This window comes from Rhincodon typus, chromosome 25 (assembly GCF_021869965.1).
Source record: "Rhincodon typus isolate 14 chromosome 25, sRhiTyp1.1, whole genome shotgun sequence".
Lineage (NCBI taxonomy): Eukaryota > Metazoa > Chordata > Chondrichthyes > Orectolobiformes > Rhincodontidae > Rhincodon > Rhincodon typus.
In genome coordinates this window covers 25628575-25653201 of record NC_063356.1, presented here as the reverse complement: position 1 = coordinate 25653201, position 24627 = coordinate 25628575, and the positions used below count along the sequence as shown (strand labels likewise).

The window sequence follows — 24627 nt, the reverse complement described above, 5'->3', positions numbered from 1 at the left end:
CAGCAAAGTGAGCATTTGTGCGGCTCATTGACACATTTGTACCAATGACTTTCAAAGACGCTCAATCCTCTGAGAGAAGAAATTCCTCCTCATCTCAGTCTTAAATTGGGTCCCATTTATCCTATGCCCTCTAGTCCTAGACTCTGCCATCAGGGGAAACATCCTCTCAGCATTTACCCTGTCGTGCTCCTTAAGAATCCTACATGTTTCTCATTTTTCCAAAATTCAAAGAGTGGTGTTTAGCCTTTGCCCATAATACGGTCCCTGAATACTAGGGGTCATCCTAATGAACCTTTTCTGAACTGCCTCTAATAGGGAGATATCTCTCCTTAAATGGGGAGACCAGAACTTCACACAGCACTCCAGATGTGGTCTCACCAGCACCTTGTACTGCTGCAGTAAGACTTGAAGTGCTGTGTATAGTTCTGGTTGCCCTGCTATAGGAGGGATATTATGGGATCGGAGGGTGTACAAAGGAGATTTATTGGGGTATTACTGTTACGAGAGGCTTTGAGTTATGGGGCAGGTTGGGACTTTATTCAGTGGAGTGTGGGAGGTCAAGGGGTGACCTCATAGAGGTTTATAACATCATGAGGGATGTTGATAAGGTGAATAGCAAAGGTCGTTTCCCTAGGGTTGGGGAGTTCAAGACCTGAATTTTCAGGTGAATGGAGAAAGATTTAAAAGAGACCTAAGGACAACTTTTTCACAGAGAGGGTGAGTCATATGTTGAATAAACTGCCAGAAGAGCTGGTAAATGCAGCTATTGTTACAACATTTAAAAGACATTTGGACAGGTACCTGGATGAACCTAAAACCTCTGGAAGTAATGCGTTATTAAGCAGTTAAAACAGCAAAGTGAGCTGTTTAGAGAGATATGGGCCAAATGCAGGCAAATGGGATTAGTTTAGTTTGGGAAACTTGATTGGAATGGATGAGTTGGACTGAAGGATCTGTATCCATGTTGTAAGACTCTATTATTCTGTAACTCTATATTTCTTTGAGACACTAAAATTCTGGATTCTTACGCCTAAAGCCTTTCAAGTCTTCAGTTGGTACATGTTTCTTTCTTCTGCAGTCTGAAGACTGTTATTTTTAAAACATCTTATCATTATAATTATTACTTTCAGCTTTATTTAATCTTTCTTGTTCTCTCTCACCTTTTTGGTGTTCTGCACCAGGGATTTCATTTAAAAAAAATAACATCTTGTAAATCTTGTTCTGTAGGAACCTGAGCTCTGCTGGTCAAGAAGGCCGGCAGATGATGCGCAACTGCAATGGATTGATTGATTCTCTTATGACTTATACTCAAGCATGTATCAATGCAAACCAAGCTGATGCAAAGGTAGAATCATAATCATGTAACATGTTAATTATGATAAAGATGCGCATGTATATTTAATCACTCCAGGTTGAAAATGTAGCAAAACCTAGTAACTTAATCATCCAGCTCTGTTCCTCGAGCTAGAAAAGTTTGGATGAAATATCCAAATTCTAATTTTGTTTTCTGGGTTTCTGTGGTTATCATCCCATTTTTCAGAGAACAAGGTGAAAAAAACATGACGTGGCTTTCTTGTAATGAAGAACCTACATGTTTGCCAACTCTCTACATAATTAATGTATAAAGCAGTCTTAAGACTAGAATCAGACAAAGGAAAACCAAATTAATTTGTTACCTCCTCCATGATTGTACATAAATTGATCATTAACTTCATGCATATATGCCAACATTTTTGATGTGAGTAACACTAACAAAAAGACTTTTGTTTATTTTGTTACCATTCAGTCACTAGGATATGTTTTAATAGAGAGAGAGAGTGTGGAGGTAGCATAGTGGTAAGGTCACCAGGCTAGAAATCCACAGTCCAGGTTAATGTTCTGTGGACAACAAGGTGCAGAGCTGGATGAACACAGCAGGCCAAGCAGCATCATAGGAGCAGGAAGGCTGACGTTTCGGGCCTAGACCCTTCATCAGAAAATAACATGGGTTTAAATCTCATCATGACAGATGGTGATATTTGAACTCAATCAAAAAAAAAACTGGCATTAAAGTTCAGGTGGAATATTATAAAGGTCTGACTGACATGAGCTATGGTAAAATTTGTGGTAGAAACAGCGAAGAAGTCTGGTGATACTGATATCTCTGTCAGGAGCATTTTACTGTATCGTTTTATAGAATTATAGAATCCCTATAGTGCAGGAAGAGGCCATTTGGCCCATTGAGTGTGAACCAACCTTCCAAAGAGCATCCCACCCAGTGGTTGTCAGCAGGTCTCAATCAAGTGATGGAGTATAGCCTTAACTCAGAGCATCCTGGCACATTAAGTCAACCTCTGATACCAGTCTAGTGGCTTGACAACAATAGGCCAGACATTCAGAGTAATCAGAGTCAGGATGTTCTTCCATCATGACTCTATTTCTGCCCTATTGAGGGCTGTTTCCCTCATGAAATGTGAGAGAGGCAGGTATTAAGGGTGGTGAAAGTGGATGGCACAGAGGTTACTTTTGGTGCTGGAGGGGAGTTGTCCTGAGCGAGTGAGTAGGCAGCACAGAGGGCATGCAGGGTAAATGGTATCAGGGGTTCGAGCAGGTGATAGCAAGTGAGGGAAAACTTTCCAAGCATTTGGGAGAATGGGAAAAGCATGAACCTAGGTTGGACACCAGCCATCTTGACTCTTTCTGTCCTAGCATGGTTCGTTTTCCTCTAGGATACAGGAATTGCAGGAGGAAATAGCAGAGCTATCTGCTTGCAAGTAGTTGCCAGCTAATTGATCAAGCTGAAGCTCATTAATGGATGCTCACTGGCATTTTCTTGTCACTTCCAGGAATAGGGAGTTTAACAGGGGCTAGTTTATCTGGCTGGAAGTGGCAACCTTGGGGGCCAGCATTGCAAGTAAGCCTGGAAGCAATAGCTTCCTGTTCTTCACCACCACCTCCCCCGCCCAGCCCTGAACAGCAGTGACCTGGCTGTGTAGACCATTTTTAAAAAAAAATATTAATTTTATTTCATTCAGCAAAGGGAGAGCCTCTCCACTCATTTTTCATCCCTCACTGTAACAATAGTCCAAATATTATTTAAAATGCAGTAGAATATCATTTCCTGCAGTAATCCTATAGGTAACATTTGGTTCAAATTCCTTTCTGTTCCAAGTTAGACTGTTGACTCTCTTAGCAAAGTAATTTAAAGGAAACATATTAAACCAATGCTTCCACATCATTTGAGCCTGTCGAGAAATGTTGAGTCCATTCCTTCATTCAGTAAAATCATGGTAGATCTATGTCTCAACTCCATTTGATCCATATCCTTTTATACCTTCAATGAATACAAATCAGGCCATTTCAAGCCCCGACAATGTCAATGGTCATAGCATCCATGGAAGTATTCTTGGAGAGGAATAGTTTTGATTCCGTTCCAAATGGACTAGCTCTGATTTTAAGATTGTACCCATTGTTTTGAATTTCCCAGCAAAAAAAGTAACCTCTTTGTATTTACTGCATTGAATAGTTTTGTCATTTTTAAAAATCTCAATTAGATCACCCTACAATCTTCTAACTTCAAAAGGACAGAGTAGATTTATTTTAACTATGCATTATGCCTCAAAGTTTCACTTAATGGAACTAAATTAAGAGTTTGGGTCCCGATATGATTATCTCTGGTGCCATACAAGCTGATGAACACAATGGTGTAATACTTTATATTCCAATGTAATCAGTTAAAATCTGAGCTAGGTTTTTGTTACTTTTATGTTGACAGTGTTGCACTGTATGATCTTATAAGTCTTTGTTATAATAAACATATTAATAGCATAAACGTTTTGTTTATTAATTCTATAATTTTTAATTTCTGACAGTCGGTTGAAAACTGTGTTTGCATCCTACATAACCTCACATACCACTTGGATACTGAAGTGCCAGCTGTGTTCAGCCACATTAATGGGAAAGGAAGTGTACGGAGCCAAAACAGAATGACAAAGAAGTCCTCTGTGGGCTGTTTCAGCCCTGGAAATGATCAGTTTGATGAGGTAACTGTGACATCTATTCTGAGAAACGCTGTTAGTATTGCTTTCACAATTTTTAAATAAATTCTGATCTGTTTTCAGACCTCAGATCATAAGTCTAGCTTGCCATGTTTTGAATTTCACCAATCCTTTCACTACAATAAATTACACTGTCAGCAGAATTAATACATAGAATGCATTTTATTTTTCTTTCCGAAAAGTCACCTCTGAACTAGAGCTAAATTATTCAGGCCCTCAGCGGTGTTCTGATGTTTAGTTAGATCATGCCATATTTGTATCTTGCTTCCAACTGTGCCCTTTACTTCTGGAATTCTTCATATCCTTGCATATAAAAATCATCAGTTTTTATTTTGAAACTTCTAATCAACCTAGCCTCAGCATCTTTATGGGCTGTGGATTTCCAGAGTGGGCAGTTAATTGTAGTTTTTGGATTTGCTTCCAGTTATATACCCCATTTGATTTTTCAATCCACAAGCAGCAGTATGCTGTCACTGCAAAAAAAGAATGAAAAGTCATTCTTTTAAATGTTTATATTGACCTTTCTGTAATTTTGTCTTGTTTTTTTCTCCCTTCAACAGCCTGATTTAGATAATATGCCTTTCCTGAAAGAGGATGACAATCCGAAAGGTGTTAACAATCTTTCACACTCAAAAGCAATCAAAATGTACACATCCCTTTTGGGTAAATCCAAGTCTGATGCCACACTCGAAGCTTGTGCGGGAGCTCTGCAGAACCTTACTGCCAGCAACAACATGGTACAAAAATGTTTGATGGTGGGCTGAGCAAGGATTTTTTAAAATGGACTAACAAGACAGTATTCTTTGACATACAAAAAATGAGAAGTCAGGCTATTAATTCTGTCTGTTCATCCCTGAAATCAGAACTTCATGTTGATTGGATCAGTCAAGTTGGAAAAGATAATTATGACAATGAATTCATAGAGTGTATTAGAGAGTTTCCTAGAGCAATATGTCATGGAGCCAGCTAGGGAACAGGCTATCATGGATCTGGTAATGGATAATGATGCAGTTTTAATAAATGACTTCCAGAATAAATGATCTCCTAGCAAGTAGTAATATAGTCATAAAGCTCAGAAACACACTTTATAGTCCAACTCATCCATGCCGACCAAGTTTTTCAAACTGAACTAGCCCCACCTACCTGCGTTTGGTCCATGTCCTTCAAACTTTTGCTATTCATGTACCTGTCCAAATATCTTTTAAATGTTGTAACTGCACCTGCATCTATTACTTCTGCTGGCAGTTCATCCCACATGTGAACCATCCACTGTATGAAAAAGTTGCCTCTCAGGTCCCTTATAAATTTTTCCCCTCTCACCTTAAAAAATACGCCCCCTAGTTTTGAACTCCCCCACCCTAGGAAAAAGACCTGTGCTATTCACCTTATCTGTGCCCCTGATGATTTTATACACCACTATGAGGTCACCCATCAAACTCCTACATTCCAGTGAAAAAGGTCTCAGCCAATCCAGCCTCTCCTTAGAACTCAAACCCTCCAGGCCCGGCAACATCCTGGTAAATCTATTCTGAACCATCTCTAATGTAATAATATCCATCTTATAGCAGAGCAACCAGAATTGTACCCAGTACTCCAGAAGTGGCCTCACCAATATCCTGTACCTCAACATGATATCCCAACCCTTATACTCAAAGGTTTGAGCAATGAAGGCAAGCAATCTAAACACCTTCTTAACCACCCTGTCTACCTGTGGCACAACTTTCAAAGAACTTTGTACCTGAACCCCTAGGTCTCTCTATTCGACAGCACTACCCAAGGCCACTACTAACAGTATAAGTACTGCCCTTGTTCATTTTACCAAAACACAATACCTCACATTTGTCCAAATTAAAGTCCATCTGCTACTCCTCAGTCCATTGGCCCAATTGATCTGTGATCCCTTTGTAATCTTAGATAACCTTCACTGTCAATTATACCATCAATTTTGGTGTCATCCACAAACTTACTAACATGCCTCCTAAATTCTTATCCAAAGCATTTATATAAATGACAAACAGTGGACCCTGCACCGATCCCTGCAGAGCACTGCTGGTCACAGGTCACCAGTCCAAAAAAACAACTCTTCACCACCAACCTCTGTCTCTTACTGTCAAGACGTTTTTGCATCCAGTTGGCAAGGTCTTCCTGAATCCCATATGATCTGCCTTAGTCTTCCATGTGGAACCTTGTCAAAGGCTTTACTAAAGTCCATGTAAAGAATGTCTACCACTCTGTCCTCAATCTTTTTGGTTATGTCCTGAAAAAGTTCAAACAAATTTGTGAGACATGATTTCCCACTCACAAAGCCATGCTGACTATCTCTAATCAGTCCTGCCTCTCCAAATGCATGTAAGTCCTATCTCTCAGAATCCCCTCCAACAACTTAACCACCAATGATGTCAGACTCTTTGGTCTGTAGTTCCCAGGCTTCTCCTTACAGCCTTTCTTATATAAAGGGACAACATTAGCCACCCTCTGGTACGTTGGCACCTCACTTGTGATTGTAGGTGATACAAGTGTTTCTGCTAGGGGCCCCGCAATTCCTTCCTTAACTTCCCACAACATCCTGGGATACACTTGATGAGGTCCTGTAGATTTACCACCTTTACGTTTTTTTCAAAACTTCCAGCACCTCCTCTTATACAATGTGACCTGTTTTCAAGACATCAATATTTATTTCCAGAGTTCCCTAGCCTTCATGTTTTTCTCCATGGTAAAAACTGATGCAAAATATTTGTTTAGTATCTCTCCCATCTCCTGTGGTTCCACGTATAGATGATCTTTAAGGGGCCCTATTTCTTTCCCTAGTTGCTCTTTTGCTCTTAATGTACTTGTAGAATCTCTTTGTATTATACATAATCTTATCTGCCAAGGCTATCTGGTATCCCCTTCTTGTACTCCTGATTTTCCTCATAAGAATGCCCCGACACTCCTTATACTGTACAAGAGATTCACTTGATCCCAGTTGTCTATACCTAACATATGCCTCCTTTTTATTCCTGACCGGAACCTCAATATTTTTATTCATTGATTGTTCCTGATTCTTACCAGCCTTACTCTTCACCCTAACAGGAACATAACTGTCTTTGAATTCTCATTATCTCACTTTTGACAGCCTCCCATTTGCCAGTCATTCATTTACCTGCGAACAGTCCACTCTAATCAACTTTTGAAATTTCCTCTCTCATATCTTCAAAGTTTGCCTTACTGCAATTAAGAATTTTAACTTTTATACAAGGCCTATTCTTTTACATAACTATTTTAAAACTAATAGAATTATGACCACTGGTCCCAAAGCACTCCCCACTAACACTTCAGTCACTTGCCCTGTCTTATTTCCCAAAAGAAGGTCAAATTTTGCTCCTTGTCTCGTAGATACATCTACATATTTGATAAAGAAAATTTTCTCGAACATATTTAACAAATTCCTCACCAACATTCATCCAGTTTGCTTCCCAGCCTCTAAACCTTGGCCCAAGTTCTTTCTATTTTGACATTAACCCACCAATACCCCTCCTTCCAAGCCTCTGCCCTCCAGAAAGTTTAATGTTTCCAAAAAGCACTTATCAGGCAAAGTTGCATTTCCCCAATCCCTAGCCCCCCCCCAGTCCTAGGACAGTTTTCCATGCTCCCAACACATGTGACTCACAGTTAAACCTTTGCAACGCCTTGCCTTACCCTCTCCTCATAGACCTCTCCAGACTTTGATGCCCGACTGTTCTCTCCTCCTCCAACCCAGCAGCTATGTCATAAGCATTTGTCAGTAATCTCTGAAACCCTGGTTAAATCCATTTGGCCTCTTTCTGCATCTTTAAAATGCCAATTTTTCATTTAAGTAGCAACTTAATCAAGGCAAAATATTCCAAGACCATTTACAGTATCGGACAAAATTTGAACCAGAGCCATTTGGACAGATGGACAAAACTTTCATAAAGAGGATTGCTGTAATCTTGGAGGAGGAAGGAGGTTTAGAGATGAAATCAAGAGCTTATTATCTTAGTTTCTGAGGACATACTCACCAACCAGAAAACAACCCAGAATTAGAAGTGTACTAAACTGTTAGGGCTGTACAGCTGGAGGTGGTTACAGAGACAGGGAAGTGGTGAATCTATTAAGGAATTGCTAACAAGAATGGAGTAAGACCTTTTCTTCCAGAAAAGGACCCCAGCACAAAAGGACACAGCCTTTGAATTGGAGCTAAGTTGCTAGGGTGATGTTAGGAAGCACTTCTGGAAATATAAAAGTAGTATTGGACAAATTAATAGGGCTAAACATAGAAAAGTCCCCTGGCCAGATGGATAGAATCATAGGATCTGAAAAGATGTAGCTACATAGATAGTGGATGCATTGGTTGTAATTTTCCAAATGTCTTTGGATTGTGGCAAAGTACCACAGTATTTGGAAAACTGGCAATGTGACACCCCTGTTCGAAAAGGGAGGGAGGCAAAAAAATGGGTAACTATAGGCCAATTACTTTCACATCTATTGTTAGGAATCAATTGATAAGGAAGTAATAGCTGTACATTTGGAAAATCATTAATCTAATCAAGCAGAGTCAGCATGGCTTCATGAAAGGGAAATCTTATTTGACTAATTTACCAGAGTTTTTTGAGGAAATCTCAACCAGAGTGGATAGAGGGGAACCAGTAGATGTGATGTATTTGGACTTCCAAAAGGCATTCAACAAGCTAACTCTCAAAGTGTTATGTCATAATGTAAGTTGGAGGTAGTATATTGATATGGATCGAGAAGTAGCTGATGGGCAACAGGTTTTTGTCAAGTTATTGGGATCACTGTTGGGACTGTGACTGTTTACAATAGATATTAATGACATGGAGGAAGAACACAAGTATAGTGTGTGATTAAATTTGCAGAATTAGTAGAAAGACTAGTTGTGAGAGGGATACAGACAATTTACAAAGAGATATTATATGCTAAGTGCATGGCCAAGAAGTTGATTAATGAACTATGATGTGGGAAAATGTGAAGTTATTCACTTTGGAAAGGAGAACAAAAGAACAGTGTTATTTAAATGGAGATAAACTGCAGAAAGCTGCAACACAAAGGGACTTGGGGTAACTTGTATCTGAAACACAGAAAGCTAGCACACAGGTGCAGCAGGTAATCAGCAAGGCTACTGGAATGTTGGCCCTTATTTCAAGGAAGTTGGAGTATAAGAGTAGGGAAATCTCACTGCAACTGTACAAGACATTGATGAGACCACATCTGATGTATTGTGAGCAGTTTTGGTCCCCTTATTTTAAAAAAAGGTATTAAGCAGTTCAGACAAGGTTTTCTAGGACAATCTCCAGTCTGGAGGGATTGTTCTATAAGCAAAGGCTAAACAGGTTGGAACTCTACTCATTGGAGTTTAGGAGAATGAGGGGGTGGTCTCTTTGAAATACATAAGATTCTTAGGGGCTTGACAGGGTAAATGCTGAGAGAATGTTTCCCCTTATGGGAAAGTCTATGACCAGAGAGCATAGTCTCAGATGAAGGGGTGCTGTTTTAAGACTGAGGTGAAGATGAATTTCTTCTCTCAGTAAGTTGAGAGTCTTTAAAATTCCTTGCTATGGGGAGCTGTGGGAGCAGAGTTCTTGTGTATATTTAAGGCTGAAATAGATAGATTCTTGACCAGTAGGTAACGAAGGGAAATGTGGAAAACACAGGAGATTGAATGTGAGGAACATCAGATCATCCATGATCCTATTGAATGGTAGAACAGGCTTGGGGACCTCCTCCTGTTCCAACATCTTATGGTCTTATCTGATCTGGATGTCCTTTCTTTGGAAACCGAAATAATCCTGTGCAAAATAAGGCTTTGTCAATTAGTCAAACTATTTCACACAAAAATGAAAACTGTACTTTCTGTATGATAAGAAGCACATTTCCTATTTTAATATCAACTTTTAAAGCTTACTTCTAATGTTCACTTAAATTATCAGCAAAATGGAGGTGAGTTTAATGGAAATAGTCGTTGAATTTGTATCGTTTTGGAAGTATTTAATTGCTTTTGGTTTTCTTTTCAAGTCATCATACCTGATGAGTTCAACCATAGTAAACAAGGAAAAGGCACTTCCTCGGGTCGCAAACCTTCTCCAGTCTAGCAACCCAGACATACAGAAAACTGCAGTTTCACTGCTGAACAACATGTCAAGGCATAATAGTCTGCAACCAGATTTGGGTGAGGCATCTGTTTTTAGCCCTTTCGCAAAGAATGTGCCCAACAAGACTGACATTGCTCGGTATTGTTCAGCCAGAGCTGATACCAGTCAGTCTCATCTATTTCCATAAGCAGAAGTTGAGAAGAAGCACCACCTTTTCTCTGGGGCCTCCACTGGTCTCTACAAAAGTTACAACAGGAGAGTGGAGAACTCTGCAAAACGTCTAAACGATTTGTCATTTCTAGACTATAAATCTTGAATGACACCATGGAAATATCAGCAAATGGATCACTTGACCCAGCTAGTGTACAGTTGAAAAAATGATCTAACAGGTCAGCCGCCTGTCAGAATAGTTATAAAAAGGAATGTTGCACAAGCATAGCATTTACACCCCGATTGTTACCACACTATGGTTTAATTATGTTCTGGGGCAATATGCTCATTATGTCCATACGAAAAGCACTCAGCTGTAAAACACATGGTAGTGTTGTGCGCAGGAATAAAACAAAATGAGGAGAATATGACAAAGTTGGTAGAGCCAACATTGAGATTTTAATGGTGTCAAAAGATGTCAATAATTAACCAATTTTTCAAACCTTCTATCAGCATCTCAGACATTGCCAGAGTTAGCACGACTTCTCCCTGGAGGAGGTAGTAGCTCCAAGACTTCGGATGACACCATCGCTTCCGCCTGTAATATTATGCGAAATCTGGTGCCCAGTAATACTGCCATAGCAAAAACAGTACTACAGGGTTCGATGTTGAATAATCTAATGAGCCTCAGTAAATCCAGGTATATTATCATAAGTACTTCACCTATTATAGCAAGCAAGCTGCTTTCTAAATCTTCTTCACCCCATTGTGATTTGAACATGTCAGTATGTCAGTAATAGGGTCAAATTTGTTTTGAACAATAGATCAATGTTGCTGTGAAGAATTTGTCCACTGTTCCCTTATAATACTGTTTTTTTTCTCTATTTGTTCCATCTTTTTCCTTGCTTTGCTATTTTCTTTTTGTCCCTGTTTCAAAAGAAAGTTGCAAAAGACTGTATTAACAAGCAGGAAAGGCTATTCCAATTTGGAGCTGATTGGGTACCACGACCCAATGTCATACTTGTTGCAGAATGTTGTTGCAACACAATTCCTAACACTAAAAGCAATTTTCTGTCCCTCGAACCAAATAACATTAAATGGAACTGACTTATAACGGCACAACTTAAGGTGAGGGCTCATTGTATTTCTTCACATTTAAATAATGACACTTGTATTCATTTGGAAAAATAAATGAGCAGTTACCTCCAGAGTTGAATTCTGCGGGAAAGATGTCACATGGACTTGCCATTTGGCAAATTCCCCACCCCAGCCGTATGGCTGCAATCGCGCAATGTCCATATTCGCAGCCACTGTCTGGAGTGTCTCACGTCCTCAGTGGCAATCCAGCAGCTGTGGCTGGTTTTATTATTACCTTCACAGCTTCAGAGGGCACTTGAGCACTTGAGGCCCTCTGCATTGCTCCTTCCTATGTACATTGGTATTCCCAACTTGGCTGCTCAGCCTGCCATTATGTCTTTTCTGGAGGGCCTCCTATTGGCCCTTTATCTCCAGGAGTTTTCCCTTTTTCTTGGTATCTTGCTAATATGGAATTGACACACAGTAGTTCATCCTACTACTAGATACTGACCAGAAAACGCAAAAATCTTTGTGCTAAATATATACATTTTTTTCCTGCTACGTTTTCACTGTGAAACTGTCTCTTAGTGCTTTTGTTTTAGAGTCAACTATCAATGAGCTGTTCATGCACCATTGTTGAATCTTAATAGGATATCTAATCAAAACGTTTATTGCCAGGAATTTATTCAACAATTTTCCACATTGGCTATCTATCTTGAACCTAAAGGCTATGAGTAGTTTATTCCTGTTTCTCTGGGTTTTGGAACCAAGGTTACTGTAGCCAAGCAGGAAACACCTTCCTAAGAAAATTCCCACGCATGTCTCAATCTGGAATGTGTGCTAGGAGCACAATTAGTAAAACGTAGGCAGTGAGTTGCATGATGCACCAGTTTTGGCAAGGTGAACTCCACTAAAATTTTTGCACAACCACATTAATGCAAACCTGTTTATAATATCTCCTGTCAGTGCAATTAAGCAGTGTAGTCAATTTGTACTTTTTGAAGAAGGACATTCATTCTCCAGCAGCACAACAGAGTGATCAGCAAGAATTGAATCATTCTTCAATTGATGGATTTAATCTCTTGATTATATTTTTAAATTGGCTTTGAATGACAATTTCTTTGATGTTTTGAGACATAAGATTATGACTAGCACTCAATTAAAGCTAGCCACTGTCTTCGGAGCGTGACCAGTTTTGGGGAGGGGATAACTTTACATGTATAGACTTTTAAACCAGACGTTTAAACCAATGTAAAATTCTGAGCTTTAGTAATAATTTATCTACTTCTTTTCAGAATAGGCTGGTATCTAATCAGACATCACAAGAAACTCCACACCAATATATCAGTGTGATGTGTTGTTCAGAATTACTTAGAAGTAAATTGCATTGTATTTGTAAATTTTATTGCTTCATTTTTATAGTGCCTACCCCTCAGCTGGCAAAGCTGCCTGTCTCTTCCTGTATGAAATGTGGGCGCAGAAAGACTTGCAGAATTTCTTCAAAAGGGTATGTACTAAGTGTTTGGATATTGCTTGAAATATATTGGATGGAAATTTTTTTATCCATTAAAATTTAATATATGAAAATTTGCTTTATGTAACCAATAACATGCTAATGCATGGTGGATTTGATAATTTTTCCAGATGTTAAGACAAAAAGTGGCAAATTTTCCTTTCAACTGCATTCTGTGCAGATGTGAGTTTAACTAACAAGATATTCGTAATGTATTGCTAGTCGACCTGAGAACATGATAAATGGCCTGGCCTCTTGAATCAGTCTTATCAAAGTGCAGAGGTTCATACAATACTGTTTGATTGATAGTTTGATGATTTTGACCCAATTAAGCTGCAGCTACATTTGCCCAAATCAAGATGCTACGCTTACCTTAAGGGCAAATTTTACATGATGCTGTTTCTAAGCATGTGTTTGCCCTTGTTCCTTTAATTGGTGGATGTTGCTTTTAATTGGTGGATGTTGAGAGTATTGAGGATGTGTCAAGACTGAGATTGCTGGATTTTTGTTAAGTAAGGGTATCGAGAAATATTGGAATAAAGGCAGGTACATAGAGTTAAGCTTTTGAACAGCTATAGTTGTGGGGCAGGCACAAGGAGCTAAATAGCCAGTATCTGTTCCTCTGTTTCAATGCTGTCAAAAGTAATCCGGACAAGTTTTCAAAATGTATTCTGCTGATAGCACATGCTGTATCAATTGTGTGCCAGTGATGAAGGTTAGTGTCAATCTAAGATAGTGGGCTGATCAGGAGGACCGGTCTGATCTGGACATTTCCTGAGTGTTGTTACGATTCCACACATGCAAACAAATGGAGAATTTTACACTTCTGACTTGTTGTGTCGGTAATGGAGTTGTTTTGGAGAGTCAGACTTAACGTGTTCTCTGCTAGGGTTTGGGCACTAATGTGAAGGCTTAATTGATGAAGGATGATTTGAAAGAATAACAATTAATTACCTCAAGTGAGATGCATTCTCACACAAAGGAAATGAGACATTGGGTACCTCGCTGACAACTTAAGCATCGGATCTAAAAATTTAAAATGCTGAGTGTAGTGATTGTAATGAGATCAGCCAGGTGAACCTCATAGAATGAGTTCCCTTAATAGGGCTTTAATCTGGTCCAAACAGGGAGCCCTGGCAGACAGATATAAACAGGAGTGTCAGACATTCTGACACTCTGAGAACTGGCTCTGAGGGAGCTGGACCAGTGTCAAGGGCTTCCCACATGTAAATAAAGGGTGAATTATTGACAGGATACTGGCCTCTGTGGAGTTACTTCACTGCGGTTCTGGATTGTGAATTGAGCCATGTCTGGTCTATGTGCAGTGCTAATGGATGGATGGTTTTGTCTCGTAAAAGCATTTGAATTTTTCTTTATGTGATGCATCAAAAAGTTTTGATGAGAAGTATTTCTTTTTTCCCTCACATTAAACAAATATGCACTGAAGTGACAATATACAATTGTGTTTTAACAGGAAGGTTTCAGCAAGAAGGACTTTGTAAATCATCTGACTTCAGCTGCTGTCAAATTAGCTCAGCAGAATGCAGGGACGTTCCAAAGTAAAAAATTCCTTTAACTGAAATGTTCAATACTGTCAAGGTAACTGGAGAAATGATTCCTTAAGTTTCACTGATTTTAAATTAGATTTGAGTGTGATTTGCTACAGAAGTAGGTCTGATATGCTGTATTTGGTGAAATATATTTTCTTAAGTCATTTTTTGGTTAGAGCCTGACTGCCTTGATCTGTGATTAATGTGAACCTGTGGCTTTCACTCTCTTAATTGGCCTAAAACCCATTGGCTTCAGATTGTCCACAAGCTTAAGAAGCTCCTATTCACTGTCTTCATGTAGCAGGGAGCTGTAGTGAGTTCCCACATTAAATCACTGTTAAAATAGTAGTCAAAAGGTCCAGTGTTACAATTTATCCTGGATACGTATTTCACAGAACCACCTTCTCAGTTAGTAGCACAAATCAGCTTTCCACGGAGCATCTTATCTCCTGAGACTTGGTTCCTTAGGTAAACCTGTTGGATGGATTTACTATCTGCCTTCAAGCTTCTGAGAACACAAACATACAAGCTATGAATTTGGTGCAGTGTAGGCCATCCTGCCCTTCAAGCTGCTGATCAATAAGATCATGGCTGTTCCAAATCCCACATTCACATCTACATCTGATACTCTTTGATTTCCCCTGACTAACAAGAAAGCATCTACCTCAGTGCCTTAAAAATATTCAATGACCCTGCCTCCCTTGCCTTCTAGGCCAGATAGCTCCAACATCACAAAACCCTCAGAAAAATATTGCCTTCATCTCAGTTCTAAAAGAGTGAACCCCTATTGTAAAAACAATGTCTCCTTGTCCTGGACTTACCCACAAGGTTCTCCTTTCAACTTCTGCCTTGTCAAGACCATCCAGTATCCTACATTTTCAAGGAAATCACACTATGCTTTTCTAAGTATTTTGAAACAAACCTGCTGAGAGATGTTATTACACATCTCTGGAACAGCTGGGACTTGAGCCTAGGTCTCCTGTTTCAGAGGTAGGATCACTACCACTAGAGCACTTTCCCTTGTTCTTCTAAACTTCTGTGAAAACAAGCGCAACCTGTTGAATTATTCTTATAAGGCAATCTGCTTATTCCAGATATCAATCTCATAAATGTACTGTGAACCACCTCCATCATACTTAGATCCTTCCTTAAATAAGTAGACCATAGCTGCACTCAGTGTTTGAAATATGGTTTCAGTGATGCCTTGGACCACTGAAGTACAGGAATCTCACTTTTACATTCAATTCCTCTCTTAAAAAGAATAACATGCCATGATCTTTCCTATTTACTTGATGTTCCTGCCTATCAATTCGTTATGGCACAGGTACAAGATCACTCTAGACCTCAGAATTCTGCACTCACTCTCCATGATTATTGCAAATGGTCACTGTTTCAAATATGGGGTTGGCTATTTAACACGTTGAGGTGATGGTAGGACCCTTGGGAGTGTTACTGAGCAAAGAGGCCTAGGGGTGCAAGTTCATAGTTCCTTGAAAGGCGAGTCGCAGGTAGACAGGGCGGTGAAGAAGGCATTTGGTACACTTGGCTTTATTGGTAAGAATATTGAGTATAGGAGTTGGGAAGTTGTGTTGCGGCTACACGGGACACTGGTGAGGCCATTTTCAGAATGCTGCGTACAATTCTGCTTACCCTTCTATAGGAAGAATGTTGTTAAACTTGAAAAGGTTTACAAGGATGTTGCCAGGACTGGACAGCACGGTGGCTCAGTCGCTAACACTCCTGCCTCACAGCGCCAGGGACCAGGGTTCAATTCCAGCCTCGGGAGACTAAGTGTATGGAGTTTACACATTTTCTGCGTGGATTTCTTCCGGGTGTTCTGGTTTCCTCCCACAGTCCAAAGATGTGCAGATTAGATGGATTAGCCATGCTAAATTGCCCATGGTGTCTAGGGTGGGAAATGCAGGGATAGGGTCTGGGTGGAAGGCTCTTTGGAAGATGGGCTGAATAGCCTACTTCCACACTGGAGGGTTTGAGTTACAGGTTGGCACTTTTTTCCCTGGAGCATCGGACACTGAGGGGTAAACTTGTCGAGGTCTATAAAATCATGTGGGGCATAGATAGGGTAAATAGCCCAAGTCTTTTCCCCAGGGGTAGGGCAGTCCAAAACTAGAGGGCTTAGTTTTAAGGTGAGAAGGGAAATATTTAAAAGGGACTTGAGAGGCAACATTTCATGCAGAGGGTGATGTGTGTTTGGAACAAATTCCCAGAGGAAGATCTGGAGGCTGGTACAACTACAACATTTAAAAAGGCATCTGAATGGGTAAATGAACAGTAAAGGTTTAGAGGGATATATGTCAAATGCTAGCAGATGGGACTACATTAATTTAGGATATCTGGTTGGCACAACAAGTTGGACTGAAGGGTTTTTTTCCATCCTGTACGACTCTATGACTCTGATTCTAGATGCTCTTTGAAACTCCCTTCCTGAAAAAGATGGTGAAAAAGAGAGTGCTTGAATATTTTTAAAGCAGAGATAGATAGATTTTTGGTTAACAAAAGGTGAAAGGATTATCACAGGTAGATGTGATTGTGGATTTGAGGCTACAGTCAGATTAGATATACACTTATTGTGAGACCAAGTAAACTCATTTAATAGTTATAAAAGACATTTGAGAATTAAATGTTAAAGTACAAAGATCTTCCTTAATAAACCAGTAACGAGTGAATAAGCATTCAGTATACTACTGGGCAAGCACTACACTTTCAAATCATATGTCTCGAGTAGCATGTCCCCTCTCAAAGACTTCCTCTTAGCATTCCTCTCCAAGAATATTCTGAAGTTGATTATCAAAGTCCAGGTTTATAATGTTTAAAACAGTCTTTTTACATGTTATTGTCGATAGGCTCATCTAGGAGTCATGCTTTTTATTACCTCCAAGGTAATACATACCTGACCTCATTTCCCAGTCCCTGCTAAGAGAATCCTGTACGACAGAAGAAACAAAGAATTCCTCATTTACTTGTATTTCTCCATGAAATGCCTGGCCAGACAAGGTTTTGAAAGTTAGCAACCTAATTAAATTACAATGTTTATAAATGAAGTTTTTTTATAAAAGGGCAACTTTATTCTAAAGTAGAAATGCACTAAATTATTTTGCTTATACTCTTTGTAACTTTATTATGCCCTTTTTCATATTCCCTGGGGAATATAATTTTGATATTATGGAAGATTTCTAAGATGCGTTTCCTGTCAATTTGATTTATTTGAGTTTCTGGAAATATGTCTACCTTTCATAACTTCTTTAATATTTAAAATTGGAGCAACTGTATGGAAGCTCCCATCTACCAAATACCTTTCTGAACTTAGCAATTTGCAATACATTTTCATGCAACTATTCCTATTTTACATACAGTTAAGATCAAATCTGATCGCTGAAAACTTAAAAATTCACTTTATTTTCTAGGTGGATTCTCTTTTGGTGACAAAAGATCACTTCAGTGGAACTCGTATGATGCTGAATTTATGGAGAAAATTTGCATGTTAAGCCACAAGTGAATCTTGGGCATTGGGAGTGGGGAGGGGTAAAGTAAAATGTTAGCAATTTTGTTTTTGAACTTTTGCTTTAACTCGCAAAGTTGAATATTGCAAGCTTACAGCTCACGATGTACATTCATAAGTCACTGTGACAAAGTTTTCACCAGGCAACAAGCTTTGCTGTGAAATTTCAAGGCTGCAATTCTGTACACACAACACACACAAACATATATATATATACACATACGTATGTGCATCTCTCTCTCTGTCACACACACTTGTAAGTAATACACACACATACATACATACATAACAGTAAACAGGTAGGTAAGCAATTAATCATTGGGCAGGGATTTAGTCCTTGAAAGCCTTTGCCCAGTGAAGGCCCAGGGATAGACCCCACCCCATGTTGCCCCTTGCTAAGTCAATGCCGTCTGTTCTTCAGGGACTGGATGCAGTGCCAGCACTACCGTTTCTTTGGCAGGCAGATTTGAGTTGGGATTTCCAGATGGAGGAGACATTTGTTTCAAGCCAGTTAACAATCTGACAAGCTGTAAAATGGCTGCGTGGTGAGCTGACCAGGTGAAAGCGGGCTTGCCCTAATTTTTTTGTTTAAGCCAAGGACAGGGCAACCATCTGCGCATAAAATTCTGGCAAATGTGCATATTAGTCACTTTTAAAATGATGGTAACAGCAAGGTGATTGATAGATCATTGTACCATGACTTTGGGTATACTGGATGCCAGTTGGAAAGATCTATGTAAAATAGTTTCAGGTAATTTTGCTACATTATTTCAGTAGAAAATCTTTTGGAACAACTGTTATCTTAGCAATGAAGCAGATGACATTTCAGATCTCGAATCCTTTCAATAAATGCAAAAGCTTTTTTGTATTCTTCTAATGCTGTCAGCTTGTCAAATCTAATATTTGCCTCTGCAAACATTAATTAAGAACGCTAGAACAAATCTAATTAAGAGAAGACAAATACATTACAGCTTTGACTTTCTATGAACGGATCTAATTGCAACACAAAATGACAAGGTAAAAATTTTCACTGTTTAATTAAGCATCTATTTGATTTGTTATTTACATCTAAACATACATGTCATGTGTGTCTTGCTGCTTACACATCTTCTTTGTTTATGAATGTATGTTATAATACTCTCTTTGAACTATTCCAAAGAAAGCAGTAGTCAAATCCTGCTTAAAATACCATTGTTAAATGGGAATTTATAACTGTTAGACCTGTCCATTTGCCTCACTTGTGCATAACCTTTTTGATTCAGTGGGATTGCTGTGTAAGCACATCTCACAAAACAAGTTCAATAATAAATGAAACTTAGAAAATATTAAAATCAATTTCACAGTAAATTAATCTTGTGCCACCTGAGTTTAAAGATGATCAAATATAAGCAGCCATACAGTGGGTTACTATTAGCATCATGACCATCTAGTTTGATCTTATAAGCAGTCAGCAATGTTAGACTTCTTTCTAATAGTTTCGAAATTTATTGGGAGTCAACCAGAACAAAAAAAAACACTGATGTTGTCTATTATCCTTTCAAAAACATTCATTCTGATTTTATTCAGAATAAAAAAAGCCAAACTGTAGTTCTGATTAAGTACTTGTCCATCATTTTCACCATTGAATAAAAGTACTTGGTTCATCTAGCTTAAATATTGCACATCGCATTCAAACCTTTCAGACTGTTACTAATTGAAATCTTCAATGGATGTGCATTCCAAATTTACTGCCACTTCTTTACACGAATACAATGTGATTTACCCAGACTGTCTGAACAGCCTGTGATGAAGAGTCATTCATACTCGAAACATTAGCTTGCTGTCTTTCCATGATCCGCTGTGATCTCCAACATTTGTTGTTTTCAGTACAGACTTTACACAAGATGCCTTAGGACCAGAGAAAAGTATTCTACATCATCTTATTTGACAAATTTCTCATCTGACAAGACATGTGTACAATACTTAACATAAACAGACATTTTCCTGCCAGTGAAATTTGGATATGTTCAGTTTTTAATAAATAGTAACCTATTATCTTCAATGTTGTACAATGTTGCAATGCACACAATCCTACTGTGCATTATATATTTTCTTTTACCAATCAAATGATTCGAGATATTCATAAAGCTTGTACATGAACTACATTGATGGTTACAGAGGCAAATAAAGTTCAAAATGCTCTTATAACATTGTGTGGGAATTCTCTCTTTTTTGTTTCTACATTTGTGCTCGCTGAATGTCAGTTTTATTTAATAAGGGAAAATAAAATCAGACTTTGGGGTAACAATTTAGCAGTCAGTTTAAAATCTGCCATCTTGTACCATGCAGAATATTTACGAATTGAAACTAAGTTTGAGCGTTATTGCGATCGATGCTAATTTGTACTGAATCTGTTGCTTGAACTTCTCTATCAAGACTCAGCGATGTGGAGACATCCCACTAATTTGTTGAAATCAGTGCAATTAGGTTAACTTAAATCATTTGTCTTGGAACCAATGAAGAGTGACTCATCATCCATCATTAGCATGTGGGATGAAACTGTTCCCATCAGAGGATGATTTGGGAAGATGTGTTGCACAGCTGCTGCCCATTGGAATTTTGACCAGGATGCACTCTTAATTGGTATCAAAGAGTTTTCCTGTTCAACAAGGGGCAGTAGACAGGATGTGGAAACTAGTCAGTGTGAGATTTCAGAGGAGTACCTGGCTACACCTGACAGCCCAGCCTGTTGCTGTGTCTCCTTCCCATCATGTGAAAGCTAGAGGACAACTGGTAATTAATAAAATAGAAGCAGAGCAAAAAGGTGAAAGTGGTGGGAGCCAGTTCATTGTATTTATAATATTAGAGTACAACATCATCTTGCACTTATTTGACCTCTTTAATACAGAAAGATTTCCAAAATGTTTCACGCAAACATAATTAAACTTAAAAAAAAAACAAAGGACGCTGAGCTGAAGAGAACATATTAGGAAGTGTGAAAAAGTTGGATTTTGAGAAGAGCCTTTAAAACAGCCAAAGCAGGTGGCGCCACAGGGATTTAAGGAAAAATATAAAAGAGTGGTGCTTAGGTGGCTAAAAGGAAGGCCTTCAATACACCTAATATAAGGCAGTTTGTGCTGATATTGTCTAAATGTGATATATTAAGTCTTTTGATTTTTCTTAGATTGTATAACCACAAAATTTTAAATTTCTGTACAGTTAAATCCCTTATTTCTGATGTAGCAGTAAATATAATAAGTTCTGAATAAAAATATTTTAAGTGAAAGAATGTCACAAGTTAATTGACTTTATTCATTTGAAGTTGATGTTTTTCTGTGTATGTGTGTGCAGTACGAGAGATATGACTACAAAGTCTGGTGAAGCAGTACTACAGGATCTGTTCAAACTGGTTTGGCTCAGTTCCATCTACATTCTATCTTGTCACTTCAATTTAGAGCTAAAAATCAATTGTGAAATAAAAGTTCAGGCAAATGTCATCAGTATCTGGCTAGCCTGTTGTCAGTAGTAGTCATCTGTTTAAAGTGCCAGGTCTCATAATATACAGTCAGCGAGCTGTAGACTCTGTGTGGGACTGACCCTCATCAGTTCGACTGACACAATATGCGCTTCTGAAGACGGGTCCAGATCCGAAACATCAGCTTTCCTGCTCCTCTGATGCTGCCTGGCCTGCTGTGTTCATCCAGCTCCACACCTTGCTATCTCAGACTCCAGCACCGGCAGTTCCTACTATCTTTGTGTCAGTTTCCTCTTGAATGCCTCCATGATTTGCATCCACCACACTCCTTGCTGAGTAAATGTAAAGTTTCATTATCCCTTTGATGCCTTTGTTTCTTTGCCCAATTACCTTAAATCTATACTCTCTGGTCCTCAATCTTCCCACCAATGGAAATAATTTCTTATTTAGTCTGTCAAGAGCTCTGTCGAGAATGCATGGATCAAATCTCTCCTCAGCTTCTCTATAAAGCAAACGCTCCCAAATTCTCCAAAATGCAACTGGAGTTCCTCAGCTCCGGAACCATTCTTATAAAATTGTCCTGTATCCTCTCTACTGCTTTCCTTCTGTACCTTCCTCATAGTGCTCCAAACTGGATTCAGTACTCCAGTTGAAGCTCAAAAGTCAGTTGACACCAGGTTATAGTCCAACAGATTGTGTGTGTGTGTGCGCGCTTGAGAGAGAGTGTATATGTGTGAGGGTGTGTACACACACACACGCTAACACTGTCCCAAGCACACATGCAGAGACTCTCTCACACAGAAACACACACTCTTTCACATACACATACACTCACACAAACATATAAATCTTCATCCAAGATGTTTGTGTATTTGCAGACACATTCTATTTTGTTCAAAAAAATATAACCAGCCTGGTTCCAGGTTAAAATACAGACAGATTCTAAACTAGGCCTCACACCTAAAATGACTGAGATGTCACCTCTTGTATACACTGATACAACCTTTAATTATCTCAGAGCAATGACTTGAAAGAAATTCCAGGATTTGCATTTTAATCAGTAGAAACCTGCGCCTCCTTTCTAACTGATTAAAGATTCAACAGGAGGCAGTCAGTGAGCCATTTTTAGGGTTGTTACCTTTCTGCTTATAAATTCTGTGTCGGTATACCTCCTCTTCCACGCTACACCTGAGGAAGGAGCAGAGTTTTGAAAGCTTGTGATTTCAAATAAACCTGTTGGACTATAACTTGGTGTCATGTGATTTTTGACCTTGTCCACCCCAGTCCAACTCCAGCACCTCCACATCATGGCTACCTGTTGAAGCTGGTAATATACTCTCGAGCCTCAAATATCAAAGTAACCTGAACAGCCTAGTATAAGATTACTACTCATTTTTCATTTGCTAAATTCATCCTGATGGATTATAGATGAACTTTGATCTAGTGTTCAACTTACGTTGACTCTAGTGTGATTTGGCAGCAAGAAAGGAAATTTCTATGTCGTTACTTATTTAAAATATGCAATAGAATATAAAAATTCATCAGTTTTTGAATAATCAATTAATCTTAGTTTAAATGTTTTTAGATTGTAGGAGCAGCAAGCGATGTGAATCTTTACCATTTTTTCTGATTTGAAAACAAAGCAAACAAAGCATGTTGAAACTGTGGCAACATTGAAAATAAATGGAGCCTGTGGGTAAAGTTGCCATGAAATTCCCCCAAAAAAACACCTGGGAGAAGTCAATCGTGAGGCCGACTAATTAAAAAAATCACCCCCATTAAGAGAATGAAAGGAAACAGCGTGGAACTGCTTTTCCAGTCACAGGCTGGATGTCTCGTGTACTTACTGATAGATTCACTATAAACCTATCAACAGCAAATACAGAAGAGAACCAGCTTTGTAACTGAAGCAGCAAGTTGACTGGCAATATTCAGCAAGGTGGAGTGCAGGAAGCAAGGCAGCTGGACAGGAAAGAAGACAGTGAGCAAGACTTGCGAGATAAGGCCAGTGGCTGTGTGGAGAAGTGAGACTGAAATGGGGAGGGAGTGAGGTGGAGAGGAGGTATGTGGCTAGACACCTGCAAAGGAGAAATATGTCTGCAAGCTGGCAGAGGTGGGGGGTAGGGCGTGCAAATAAAAGAACAATTCTAAAAGTGGAGAGAGGGACTGCAAACAGTGAAATCAACTTCAAAATATTTAACAAAGAAATGTCCGCCTAGCTGAGAACAGGAAAACCAAGCTAATGAATTACTTGCAACTTAATGTGAAAACTCCAGATTAAAACTGCAGGCTGACTGGTGCTACTATAATGGGGGAAATTATAATTGATGCAATTGTAATATACACAGTCAATAGTATAATTTAATATTGAACAATTTATTTCATAAAGATTTGCATTTTTATCTAATCATATCTCAAAGCATCAGACATACTATGAATTATTTGAGGCTGAGCTAGAGACAAACATTCTATGGTTTAGCTGTGAAATCACCAATCCAGAGAAAGCATGATTAGAGGTTTCTTTTGTGTATTGAAATATGTCAAAAAGAAGTTTTTTTTCTCATATTTATGGCTAACTTATGCTGTTGTGCAAATTTAACAGCTATGGTATGTAGGAACTGAATGCTTCATGTTGTGGTTATAAATTTAAAGGAGTACTGATGATTAACGAGATATAGATGAATTCTTCTAATTCTGCCTCTGTAAGAGTTAAAATCCCCATACGTAACTTGAGCCAAGACTGTTTATAACAATAATGACGTGGGTGTTGTTAGCAAAGTCAGATCCTAACACACAATAAGAAATGAGCAGAATTAGGCCATTTGGCCAATAAAGTCTGTTCCACCATTTAGTCATGACTGATATGTTTTCCAACCTCGTTCTCCTGCCTTTTCCTTGTAACTCTTGATCCCCTTACTAATTAAGAACCTATCTAGCATTCCTAAGTGTCCTGGAGAAGCTGATGGTGAAACAACTTTTTTGAATCACCGAGTTCTTGTGAAGGTACTTTGCTATGCTGTTGGGTGGGGTATTTTAGGATTTTAACCGAGTGAAGCGATAATGAAGGAGCAGTGATAAATTTCAAAGTTATGCTCATTTGGAGGAAAAGCAGATGGTGGTGTTCCTATGCACCTGTTGTTGTCCTTCTAGTTGGTAGAATTCATGGATTTGTGAGATTTGTTGGCAAAGCCTTGGTGAGTTGCTGCGGTGTATCACGTT

General features: G+C 38.9%; 1 protein-coding gene across 1 annotated transcript in view; it reads left to right on the top strand.

Moving 5' to 3' along the window:
* LOC109932975 (plakophilin-1) overlaps nt 1–21219 on the top strand; it is a 37029-nt gene extending 15810 nt beyond the window's left edge. Inside the window, exons 5-12 of the mRNA XM_048612196.1 lie at nt 1228–1345; nt 3852–4022; nt 4598–4774; nt 10068–10221; nt 10808–10994; nt 12794–12878; nt 14359–14483; nt 17860–21219. Of these exons, the coding sequence (XP_048468153.1) occupies nt 1228–1345; nt 3852–4022; nt 4598–4774; nt 10068–10221; nt 10808–10994; nt 12794–12878; nt 14359–14460 (994 nt within the window). The 3' untranslated portion in view covers nt 14461–14483; nt 17860–21219. The remainder of the gene's footprint in view (nt 1–1227; nt 1346–3851; nt 4023–4597; nt 4775–10067; nt 10222–10807; nt 10995–12793; nt 12879–14358; nt 14484–17859) is intronic.
* Nucleotides 21220–24627: the final 3408 nt, after the last annotated feature.